General features: G+C 45.3%; 1 protein-coding gene across 3 annotated transcripts in view; it reads left to right on the forward strand.

The window, feature by feature from the left end:
* Positions 1 to 3,841: 3,841 nt before the first annotated feature.
* Positions 3,842 to 12,545, forward strand: part of MAP3K4 (mitogen-activated protein kinase kinase kinase 4) — a 474,364-nt gene continuing 465,660 nt past the window's right edge. The window contains exon 1 of one of the 3 annotated variants that reach the window (XM_086927243.1): positions 3,842 to 4,033. In XM_086927243.1, coding sequence (XP_086783369.1) covers positions 3,993 to 4,033 — 41 coding nt within the window. In that variant the 5' untranslated portion in view covers positions 3,842 to 3,992. Of the gene's footprint in view, positions 4,034 to 4,212; positions 4,428 to 12,545 lie in introns of those variants that run through there. The other 2 variants (XM_086927245.1, XM_086927246.1) reach the window with 2 other exon arrangements.

Raw genomic sequence — 12,545 nt, forward strand, 5'->3', positions numbered from 1 at the left:
TACTATATCCCTGGTCCATCTGTTTAGCATAGGAAAGGGCCCTCTCATCCAGGTAAGTGCTACACAACGCCTTGCCACCAGGAAGGCTATATCGACAAGCCGACAAAATTCCGGTGCAATATCCTTGGAATATCCCAGTAGCGCGAGTAGCGGTTCAGGGGATAACGACAGTTCAGTGACCCTGTTTACCTCGGAGTAGACCTCATGCCAAAAGTCTGCCAACTTAGGGCATAGTCAGGCAAGATGTAAGAAATCAGCAGATTTTGTCCTGCAGCGTTCACAGATGGGATTGTCTCGTAATCCATATCTGTGCAGGCGCTCGGGGGAGTAGTATACCCTATTAAGGATTTTAAAATGTAGTAGCCGGTGTCAGCCATTGAGGGAGACCTTCCTAACGTTGGCGCAGCAATATTTCCATTTGTCCTCTGGAAGATCTATCTCCAAATGCGACTGCCACGCTAGCCTGGGTTAAGCGTAATGTGCCGTTCTCTCCTGCACATGTCACGATAGAGACGCGATATTAGCCGCGCTGGAGATTTAGCTGTGACAACATAGTCAAATGTCTGTACTGATGGTGGCTCCTCCATATCGTCTCCGAGCAGCCCCCTCAGGGCAAGCCGCACCCTGTAAAATTGGAACCTAGCAAGAGGATGGGCGCTTGGATCATCTCCCGTGGTTACCTCGTCCCACGTTCGAGCCTTGCCGTTAAGAAACAGATCCCCCATGGTGGTTAATTTTAATTTTGCCAGTGCTGATAGAACACCTTTGTCTCTGCATGGAACCAACCATGAGCACCATTCTAGCTTAGCCCCTGGTGCATATAGTAGCGAACAGGCTTGAGCGTCCATAAGGTGATATGATTGGGAAAAATATCTTCTTGACTTGTATAAAGTAAACAAGATCTCTGACAACTTTGGCAAATCTGGCTATATGAAGACCGAAAAGAACCAGGATATCTCAGCACCATCTGAATGACAAAAAAAACTCAATATATAAAGAATACTAGATCCTCAGCAGGTATGGGTCCAGACAAAAATCCTGGTCAAAGTCCTTCTGAGCAATCCAGAAGAATGGAGCAAATTCCCAGCCCCCCTCTTTCTTCTCCTACTGCTATGAAATAGGCAAACTCCCTAAATCATGGCCGGGGAGCATCGCAATACCACTCTTTAACCCTTTCGATGCTGATGACGAGCTCAGCTCGTCATGATGCACGGTTGAGCTGTGCTGATGACGAGCTGAGCTCGTCATGAAACAATGGAAATAAATGAGTGCCAGCACAGGAGGGGAAAACACCTAGCAGCCAAGGTGTTAAAAAAGGCTTTCGCCTACTGCCAATTAATTACCACCAAACTGCTTGGCTGAACGCAACTGTAAAGATCTTCGCAGCCAGTGTCCTGGATTAACTGAAAGACTGGGCTTATTCCAGAGTGGTCATTCCTATGATCCAAGCCATATTGCGACCAAAACATTCTATAATGGACAACATTACAACCCTGCAGATGATCACTGACAAACACTTAATGCTAAATTCACAGGTGATATACAGTGTGTTTGTAGATTTTACAACTGCTTTCTATAGAGTAGACACACCCACACTATGGAAGAAGTTAGAGATGATGGGAATACCAGAAAACCTCTTAAGGCTAGTCGTCTCACTACATTCTTCAACTTGGTGTAGAGTACAAATGGAGGGGATAAAGGTCTAACTCGAATTATAGCTACTCCAAATGGCCTAAAATAGGTTTGTCTTTTAGCACCTCTTTTTATTTTCCCTTTTTTATACGAGACCTCCTTGATTGCTTTTTCAAAATAAATAATTTTCCTCCAAAAATATCATCCAGTGATGTGTACATGTTAATGTATGCTGATGATGTGGTCATATTGGATCTTACCCCAATTGATTTACAACAAAACTTAAATGCATTATTTAGCTATACTGAGGAATTGTTTTTAAATGCAATCATTCTTAAAGCAAAGGTTGTACCGTTTAGAGGGGAAAAAACACAACACTCATTTTAACTTGTCCCTCAGTATGAGGCCAGGAGGTAGCTAAAGAATATATCTACCTAGGGAGAATCTTCTCTCAGACACTACAAGATTTCTCCCATCTTCAACATAAAGGCCTTAAGGGGGATGCTCACATTTGAGCGCTGAAGCAATTATATTTAATCCTCCTCTGGTCATAAGCATTTTCACACCCTCATAGAGGTTTATTGTATAAAAATACCTCCCATTTTATCTTATGCCCTGGAATATATCCCACTCCATAAATGGCAAGCTACAAATATGAGAGAATGGAACCTGCTTTAAAAAATTGTACAGGTTAATTAAGCAGTCCGTTTAAGAATTGTGTCTTAAGTTTTCCATAGCTATTTCCTTTGCTAGAGCTATAGCAAATTTTAAAAGAAGGGTGTATAATGTATTACACGCTGAAGTACGATCCTTAGGGGGCTTATTAAAACTTGAAACTCTCAAAAAAAAATCTGTACAATATTCTTTTCATAATCTTAATACAGCACTAGATCTTTCTCAATGCACGATAGCACTTTTAAAGTCTTGGGCTCCTGCACTTCTGAAGCCATTCTTGAAGAACCTGAACCCGAGAATGTAAGCACTGTACCCGGCTCTCACAATACAAATTCTATATAGAAACTATGGAATACAAGATTCAGCAAAGATGCTACCAATTCACATTAGTACACAGCATCCAACGCTGTAATATTCTGCTGCGCTTAGGGATTTTACCATTAAAAGCTTTCACAAAAAATGAAAAAATCCTGACATTACAGGCATATGTGATCTTTGCAATGGAGGAGTGAAAGATTTATCTCTCATGTACTATATGCCTGCCCAAACAAAATTGTGCTATTGGTCAGATGTCGCTTTTTAAAAACTATATATTTTAGATGTAATATATTCACTGTACAAGGCTTAATAGTGCCTTTAAGATCTCCACCTAATGAATGTGTCTGCTATAATCTGTTTACATTTCTTAAATGTTTTTTTTCAAATATTTTAAAAAGTTACATTAGGATTGGTTTTATAATGAAAATTTTAAAAGTAATGTTATCTTCTTTGTTGACCTCAGTAGAGGTGTATCAAATAAAACGTATTGATTGGTTTATAAGTAAATTACTGCACATTCGTGGAACTTTTCCAATTTACAGAAATGCGGAATTACAGCATTAGCCTTTGTAGTGAGTTATGCCACATCAAAGTGTATGACAAACCTGCACATTTGCACCAACTAAATCCTGGTTTTAACTTCACCCCTTTATTTTAACAGTAATATTATATTACCAGGTACCCTAAAGAAAACACCAAATTATGGTATTTATACAAACTTTCCAACTTTTATGAAAGGAGTGCTATGAAGTGGAACTTCTCAAGAGGCAGATGTGTCAAAACAAGGCACACATTTTTCCTTCAAAACACAAACAAAAAACATCCTCCATAGCATGTAAAGTACAACTTAAAGTTCAAGTAGGAACTGTGTATATATGCTTGAATTGCTCGAGTAGAAGTTCCATGAGCAATGTGGCCCCACATTGGTTGAACGGTAAGTTCCTCTCTACTCATTTCGTAATCTTGAGGTGAACTTTCATCTAAGAAAACTTCTTTAGGGTTGAAAATTTTAGGACAGGAAAAAAAGAAGCAATGTAGCTCCAGAGCTACTCTAGTGTCACCCCCTGCCTCGGGCGCGCCCTCGCTGCTCGGGGTGACCTCCTTCTGGCCTGTCCCCCTCTTCCCCAGCTTCCAAGATGGCCGCCACCGGCGACGCTGACAGAGGCCGTGACACCCCCGCAAAGGCCCGGAGGAGAGGCAGCACCTGAGCCGCAGCAGCACCTCCTCCCTGCACTCCCCAAGCTCCCCAGGAGGGGCTGCGCGAGGCCGGCCGCCGCCGCAGTGTGCCGCCCCCGCCTCCATGCTGCCGCCGCCACCACCAGCGGCGGGAGGCCAGCTGAAGCTGACCTGCTGAGTGCGGCAGTGCCATGGAGGAGGAGGAGGAGCCGCCGCGGGGCTGCAATGAGAGGTAAGCTGCAGAGCGGCCTGACATTCCCTTCTCAAGCACTTTTCACCACCCTCACTCTGCGCGTCCCCTCTGCTCGCAAATCTGCAGAGCAACCGCGGGCTGCCAGATAGTGAGCCACTTCATTCGACTTTAGGGAGGGCCTAGCGTGGTGAAACACGCATGCGCAACGCTACCCGACAGCCTTCCTGGCAAATAGTGAGCCTGAGGTGGCTGCAACACATCCCGGGCACGCAGAAAACAGAGCACAGCAATATTCAGAATAGCAACAACCGAAACTTCCACCCGTTGCACGGGACGGGGATTTCGGGGGGACGCATGCCCGGGAGCAATGCACCAAGGGACGCGACCACCCGAAGCGCACTGGGGAATTATCTGCCCTAGCATGCCCTGAAAGGTAGTAGAGCATTTATGTACTTTTTGTGCATGCATTTTTTTCTTTGTTTTTTCTCTATGCAAAGGTGGGCTCACCCGTATCTCACGCTCCATGTGCAATTAGTCCAAGAGCCCTTCTGCAACACGTCCCGCGGTTGCATGAGGAAAGAGACGCATTCATCTGCAGAGGACTGGCAAAATCTTTGCTAGCTGCAAGGGCGAATGCCGGGATGGGGGGCTGTGAACTGAATATTGGAGATCGCGGAAAATGCATGTCAGTTGCACGCAGTAGATCCCTCCTATATATGAAAAAAGCCGACAAATTGCAAACGCGTTTGTGGGTCTTGCAATCTCCGCAGAAAGAGAAGGGGCTCATGCTGCACAGATGGGCTAGTTCTACCGCAAATCTCCCTGTAATCAGATTTAGCTCCTCGTTGCATTGAGACTTTGTGCAAGCGCCCCCCACATTCAGTTGATTTCATCAGCTGCGAAAGGGCCAGGTCGCTCTGGGAAGTGTTGGGCAACAGAAACTCCGCAGCCGCCTGGCACTGGCTCTTTTTGTGGGATTTGCATTGTTTGTTTCCCTGTTGCTCGATAAACAGTGCAGCCTGGGCTGGGGTGCACGGGTGATCCGTTTGTGTGCGGGAGCTCAGGCTTCGTGAGGGGTTTGCATGATGGGTTCTGGAGAGGTCCCTTTGTATCTGAGGAAAAGAAACTACCTTATGACTTTTGCCCGGAGGGATCTTCACCCCCCCCCCCCTCCCTTGAGAGCATTCCTCCCCAATTGTTATTCCCGCAGCTGCCCACATGTGACCATTTTTCATTCACATTCTGAACTCTAACATAACCAGTTTTTGTGATGTTTATGGTACATTGGAACCAGCCCTCGTTCTGACTAAAAATGTTCAGTCTTTACTCTTCACTTTTAAAGTATGCGGTGCGTGCTGCACCGGAGTCACGTCGGTGACACAGCCTGGGGGCTGACGCTGCGATAGACCTAGTTGGTGATTGAATGTGACCCATGACGCCAGGGGACATTTCCTGGAAGCCCATGGAAGAGTGGAGGGGATTCGTCACCGCGGAGGGAGGGGAATGTTGAAGTGTGCTTCAAAACAGGTGGGAAAGACTTGCCACAGCACCGCTCTATAACTGTTCAGCTGGGTCGAGGGGGATATCAAAAATCATTCACCACAGCAAGGTCACCTGTCACGTTGTGTGGTAGCCGGTTGCTGGAGACGTAATCACGTATGAATGTGAAATTCAACGAGCATGTTATTTCACCTGATGCAAAAATAATCTAGATCACGATTTCCTTTAAATCTTAGTATAGAGAATATACCTCTCCTGATTTTCAAATCATGGCTATCTCTCCCTCAGGACTATACTCCACTATGTCAGATTACTTGTTCTCTTCTGAGACTCTTCCTTGTGTCAGGTTCACCACAGCCCATGGGCTTCTTTACATTTTTTGTCAGTTTTCATGTCATATTTAGCCTGAAATCCTTAGGCGTATATTGTATGGTATTGTAATTGCATGTATATAGCGCTTACTAAGCGTTTTTTTCAGCGAGAAGCACTTTACTCCGGAACCCATAAAGGATTAGTGGTGAATTTGTATAGTGGAAATATGAAAGTAATTTGAGTGATGATATGCTAGTCAGTTATTTAGATTGAGAAGAATAGTGGAGGGGCAGAAGAGGGAAAAAGGTTTGCATTTATATAGCGCTTGCTACCCTTGATGGGGTGTTGAAGCGTTTTTCGTGGAGTAGCACCCTACTTCGGAACCCAGAAAGGATTAGTGGTGAATTAGTATAGTGAAAATAGGAAAGTAATTTGTGTTGTGAATGGATTTGTGTAAGATACCTCTTCCTTTGTTTTTAGTATCTCTCAATTTTTTGTTTGCAGTCCAAATTTTATGATTAACAAGCATTCTTAAATATTGACAAGAAATTAAGGTGATTATTTTTAGGTTGTTACCAGGATGTTTTTCTTAACTTCGACCCCTTGAATTTCCACTTCTCATTGCAGTGGAATGTGGAGTGATCATCTGTATTTTCTGTGTTTCAAAATCTTATTCTTCCTAGGTTGTCCCTACATGCATTCTTTTTTTGTTTGAATCTTTTTATTATTTTTCAGTTTTGGTTACCTACATAACGAATGAGAGAGGATGCAAGTAATGCAGAATGAGCGTGTTACGCTTACATGTGTAGTGCGGGCTGCGTGCAGACTCAATTAAATTAGCACAAGATTTAAGATTTACATAAATCAGAAACAATAAACTGTGAAAACTTTAATATTAGTAATAACTAGTCAGTGTCCTGAAAATAGGGAGGAAAAAAATAAAGATGAACATTTAGAAAAATGGAAAAGAGAAAAAAAACCAAGGGGGAGGGAGGGTGAAAGGGGGTAATAATGTTGAGCAATGGCTTGCATAGTACCAGTGATGTGATGAGGTGGAGTATGTTGGGGACGTTCGCCTGGCGCTTCTGTTGGGAGGGAGGCGGCCATAGTGCTTGCTGTGGCCATGGCAGTCCTGTCATCTGCAGACGAGCCCAGGGGGAGAGGGCAGCAAGGAAATCGGCTAATGAAGTTTCCCAGCAGGACTCTAGGGGGTACTTATGAAGGAAGGTCTGTCTTGACCTCTCCGAGCTTGCATGGGGTGTACCCAGTTGTTGACCGCTGGGGGAAGAGGTGACTTATACCTGCGAATTATAAAGTGCTTTGCCAAGAGAAGCCCCAGGTCAATGAAGTGAGTGGTAGCTCTGTGTTTTTTATCCCTGCGCCTCCCTCCCAAGAGACACACCTCCTAGGTTTGTAGTGTGGCTTGCCATGTGCCCATTCAGGTTGATAACAGTGTGGTCACACCTAACCAGTAGTTGCAAAGTGACAGGCAGGCCCAAAGCATATGGAGAAGATTTGCATCAGGTAGGGCTCAGCAGGGGCAAATGGCATAGGTATGAGAGTACAACCTATTTATTTTGTCTGGGGTAAGTTAAGCCCTATGTGTTATGTAGAATTGGAGCAGGGAGAAGCGAGCATTTCATGGGATGAGTGATGGATACTCACGTATAGAAGCTTATTCCTCCCTACATGCTTTCTTGGCTTTAACAGAAACAAACTTTATCTTGAAAAAGACCATTGCAAGTCGGCCATTTCATAGAACGAGTATCCATCGACCCAGGGCTTTAAGTGGGGAAAAAAAACTGGGGGTGCTCTAAAAGGGGCGGGGCAAACCTATTAAGGGGGTGTGGCCTATCCCTGCATGGGCGTGGTCTAAATCAAGTTAACTAGCATGTGTGCCTATGAAAACCCCTCCAATTAGCCTACCTTTGGAAAACTTTTTCTTCAAAGGATTTCACTTCCTCCTACAAGGCATCTCACCTAGCATGACGTCTACACTCTGACCCATGATTTCGCTGCCCTCCATCTGGAGCACAGTGTAGGGCACTCTTTCCAGCCAGGCAGAAGGACACAGTAGGGAAACTGAGCCCACAAACCCTGTGTGAGACACTTAAGGGGATAGAAGCCTGGAAGGAAATTAAAGGCTGTGAATCTCCTTTTTTGTAGCACTAACGATTCCTGCATGGAGGTCGCGCACAAGCATTTCCGTGTACATTAATGAATATTTACACAAATTATATTTGAGCATAAAAGGTCCCGGAGCCGCACTCTGCGGGCAGCGTGGGTGCGGCGGTGCTTGTGTCATTAACAGGGATAAAAGCCCCGTCGTCGAGGTGTGGCACAGCCGTGATTGATTGTATTGGGGGGTGGGCGGCACTGCTAAATGATGTGCGAAATACCGGGCCTTTGTAGATCCAGAGCGTGAAGGAGGGGACAGGGTTTGCTGTGCTGTTGGAGTCGGAGACACTGTCATAGCAGACACATTCTCCTGATTGCCCCTCGAGAGCACTGACTGCTGCACTAACATTCCCTGCACGTTTCTAGGCGCTATTCGATTTTCAGTAGTATAAAATTGATTTATCATTATACATGCCATAACTATTCTATTTGCAGTCCTAAAATATATTTTTAAAAACGTATTCTGGCCCGAAAATAGAGCCCGATAGAGACCCGTTTCGAGGCTCTCTAAAAATAACTGCCGGTGCTCAGACCCGGACAGACCCGGCCCACTTAAAGCCCTGCATCGACCACATTTGTAGCATATTTTCAGAATTACTATTCAATAAGTGAATACGTTTCATTTATCTCATGTAACTTTATGTGAATGTCCTGAAAATCTGACTGTGATTTGGCCTTTCTCAACCTGTAATGGGCACTCCTGTTTTAGTTCAAGTTCAAGTTCGGGCATTTGTATAGCGCACTACTCACCCAGAGGGTCTCAAGGCGCTAGGGGAAGGGGTTCATTATTTGTCGAATAGCCAGGTTTTAAGTTCTTTTCTGAAGGAGATGTGGTTCTGAGTAAGGCGGAGGTGGGTGGGGAGTGAGTTCCAGGTCTTGGCAGCCAGGAAGGAGAAGGATCTGCCACCCATGGTGGATTTCCGGATGCGCGGGATTGCGGCGAGGGCTTGATTGGACGATCTTAGTTGGCGGGTGGGTTTGTAGAAGGACAGTCGAGTGTTGAGGCATTCGGGTCCTAGATTGTAGAAGGCCTTGTGTGCGTGGGTGAGAAGGCGGAAAGTAATTCTTTTGTTGACGGGAAGCCAGTGGAGGTCTTTTAGATGTCCGGTGATGTGATCTTGGCGAGGGATGTCTAATATGAGTCTCACTGACGCGTTTTGGATGCGCTGGAGTTTTTTCTGTAATTTTGCTGTGATTCCGGCGTATAGTGTGTTACCATAATCCAGTCGACTCGTGACCAATGCGTGGGTGACAGTCTTTCTTGTCTCGAGGGGGATCCAGCGGAAGATCTTTTTGAGAATGCGAAGTACGTTGAAGCAGGAGGACGAGACGGCGTTGACTTGTCTGGACATCGAGAGAGAGGAGTCTAGGATGAAGCCAAGGTTACGTGCATGGTCTGTGGGTGTGGGTGCTGTGCCCAGAGCGGAAGGCCACCAAGAGTCGTCCCAAGCTGAGGGGGAAGATCCTAGGATGAGCACCTCCATTTTGTCTGAGTTGAGTTTAAGGCGGCTCTGTTTCATCCATTCGGCTACTTCTTTCATGCCTTCGTGAAGGTTGGTTTTGGCGGTGTTGGGGTCTTTGGTGAGGGAAAGGATTAACTGGGTGTCGTCGGCGTAGGAGATGATGTTGAGGTTGTGTTGACGCGCGATGGAGGCGAGGGGGCTCATGTAGACGTTGAAGAGGGTGGGACTGAGTGATGATTCTTGTGGTACGCCGCAGATGACTTCGGTGGCCTCTGAGTAGAATGGGGGAAGTCAGACTCTTTGAGTTCTCCCAGCGAGGAATGAGATGATCCAGTCCAAGGCTTTTCCTTGTATGCCGATGTTGCTGAGGCGATGTATAAGGGTGCTGTGGCAGATTGTGTCGAAAGCGGCGGATAGGTCGAGTAGGATGAGGGCCACTGTTTCTCGGTTGTCCAGGAGTGTTCGGATGTCGTCGGTCTCTGCAATGAGGGCAGTTTCGGTGCTGTGTTTAGCTCGAAACCCGGATTGAGATGGATCAAGGGAGTTGTTGGATTCAAGGAAGGCGGCGAGCTGGCTGTTGACGGCTTTCTCGATGACTTTGGCCGGGAATGGGAGGAGGGATATGGGTCGGTAGTTTTTAAGTTCAGAGGGGTCTGCTGTGGGTTTCTTCAGAAGGGCGCTGAGTTCGGCGTGTTTCCAGCTTTCTGGAAAGGTGGCAGAGTTGAACGAGCAGTTGATGACCTCACGGAGATGGGGTGCGATGATGGAGTCAGCTTTGTTGAAGATGTGGTGGGGGCAGGGGTCGGTGGGCGAGCCAGAGTGGATTGAGTTCATGAGGCGAATGGTGTCTTCAGTGGTGATTGGGTTCCAGGCGCTGAGGTTGTTAGTTGGCGGAGTAGGATCTGAGGGGGTGGGGAGGGTTGATCGCTGGGAGTATTCTCGAAGCTGTTGTGGATGTCGGCAATTTTGTTGTAGAACAAGGAGGATAACGCGTCGCAGAGGTCTTGGGAGGGAGTGATGTCGTTGGATGCTGCAGTGGGGTTGGTGAATTCTTTAACGATGTTGAAGAGTTCCTTGCTGTTATGAGAGTTGTTGTCGAGACGCAGATGCTTACTGTCAACCGCACCTACACTCACTCATTTCTAAACTAGGTAGTGTCTTAATCCCCCACCCCTTTTTACACAAATGTGTGCTCAACTCTTTGCACAGTATTTAACATGTGATCCAGTGATGGCTATCTTTCCTACAGTCTTGTGTTTTGAAATTATATGTAGCCTTCATTTAACACTCACTACCACTGTCTCAAAATACTTCCACTGTGGTCTGAACTCATTAAAATCTGATTGAAGGATTATTCATTGAAGTTATGAAGGATTTGTGGCTTTCATGATTGAATCAGGGTATGTTTTGGGCCATGCAGGGTCTTTTTTTGTAGGGAGTTTGGATACATTAGTGGGATTTTAAAATTCATTGGTGCAGAATAATGAAATCAATTATAATTTGGATTATTTCGAATTTGTGGATTGGCACATTGACCGAATAGTCAGAACACTGTTGGGATCGAGAGAGCCAGGTCAAAGTGCCTCCTCTGAGGATTTAGCGGTACTCTATCCAGAGCTGATTGAAGGAATGTTATGGTTCTGAATCATTATTTCATTACCCTGTGTGCTATATAACTCTCATCAAGTCCTGAGGATGGTCACCTGTGATAAAATGATTGGGGCCGAAACATCGACAGTTGTGTAGAGCATTATAAACTGTTTACCAAAAGCGAAGTGGGTCCTTACATCGCAATTCACAGAGGGTGTCTTTCTTCCTGACCTGGATCCCCTCGAGTTTACATCCCTTGTTTGTTTTTGAAGTGTCTTTTTGAGTCACTGATGGGGTTATCTGTAGCATGTGTATATTTCGGAATTTCTGTGTACATAAATAAAGAATTTACTTTTGATTGTTTTGCTTATTTTTGGTTTTGATTATGATGCCTGATTCACTCTCTTTTTCCTCCAGAACATTTTCCAAGTATTTAACTCGTGTATGTAATGTTCAAGGAGCATTCTTTAATATTCTAATCAGATGTGTGACACTCACAACATCAGCGAATGTAGCACCTGGATATAGTTATTAGGGGTACAGTCCCTCCACACACAAAGCTACAGTATGCATTGAGCGTAATTATCCTGCAGACAACTAACATTACTTCTCAATAGCCTGTCTATTGAAGAGTCCGCTTATGGTTGATATAGTTGCTCTTATGCACATTTTCATTCTACTCCACCAGTCATAGTCTCTGACTGATGGTAAATAGAATAGAATAAATGTCCTGATTACTCCAGTGACTGGGTGGGGAAGAGGACATATTTTGCACATGTGTATTCTAGTATGCATTGATAAGTCTCTCAAAGAAGCAGGATTTCTCTAGGCCGCAAGTAGGACCTAGTTCACTTGCACTTAAGATGAGAGGACCAATAGCTCATCTGGAATGAAAACCTAACAAAAAGTTGGTGGCGGCACACTGCCTCACATCCCAGCTCTCAATTTGTCCTAATGCATCATGGTAAATGCAGTGCCTGATAGCACTTTCTTCAGTCACCGTCTGTAGTTTTTCACACTCGTTGATGCAGCCAGTGCAGTGTATCTCTAGACACGTGTTTCAAGATAGTGGTCCTTCTTCACTGGAGAGCAACACATTCTTTTGGGGATGCTAGAAATGCTTCCCAAAGTCTTCTCAGGTCTCTGTACCACTCACTGTGCTCAGGAGTATCAACCGGAGCTTATCCGCTCATTAGCTCAAGGGAGCCATTTCAAACAAAAAGAGGGTGGGAGTACACTGCCTCTCATCCCAGCACTCAGCTCACCCCAATGCATCATGGTAAATGCAATGCATAGGAGCATTTATTTCAGACACAGTCTTTAGTTTCCCCCCCTTGTTGGTGCTAAAGGACTGACGTGCTTTGCTTGTGTTGTTGCTCCTGCACTCACTGAGTGGTACAGAGATCTCAAAAGACTTTGGGTAGCATTTTCTGCACCCCCAAAATGACTTGTTGCTTTCTACTGATGAAGGAATTAATCCAGAAACACATGACCAGAGGTGTTACACA

This window comes from Lissotriton vulgaris, chromosome 6 (genome assembly GCF_964263255.1).
Source record: "Lissotriton vulgaris chromosome 6, aLisVul1.2, whole genome shotgun sequence".
NCBI lineage: Eukaryota > Metazoa > Chordata > Amphibia > Caudata > Salamandridae > Lissotriton > Lissotriton vulgaris.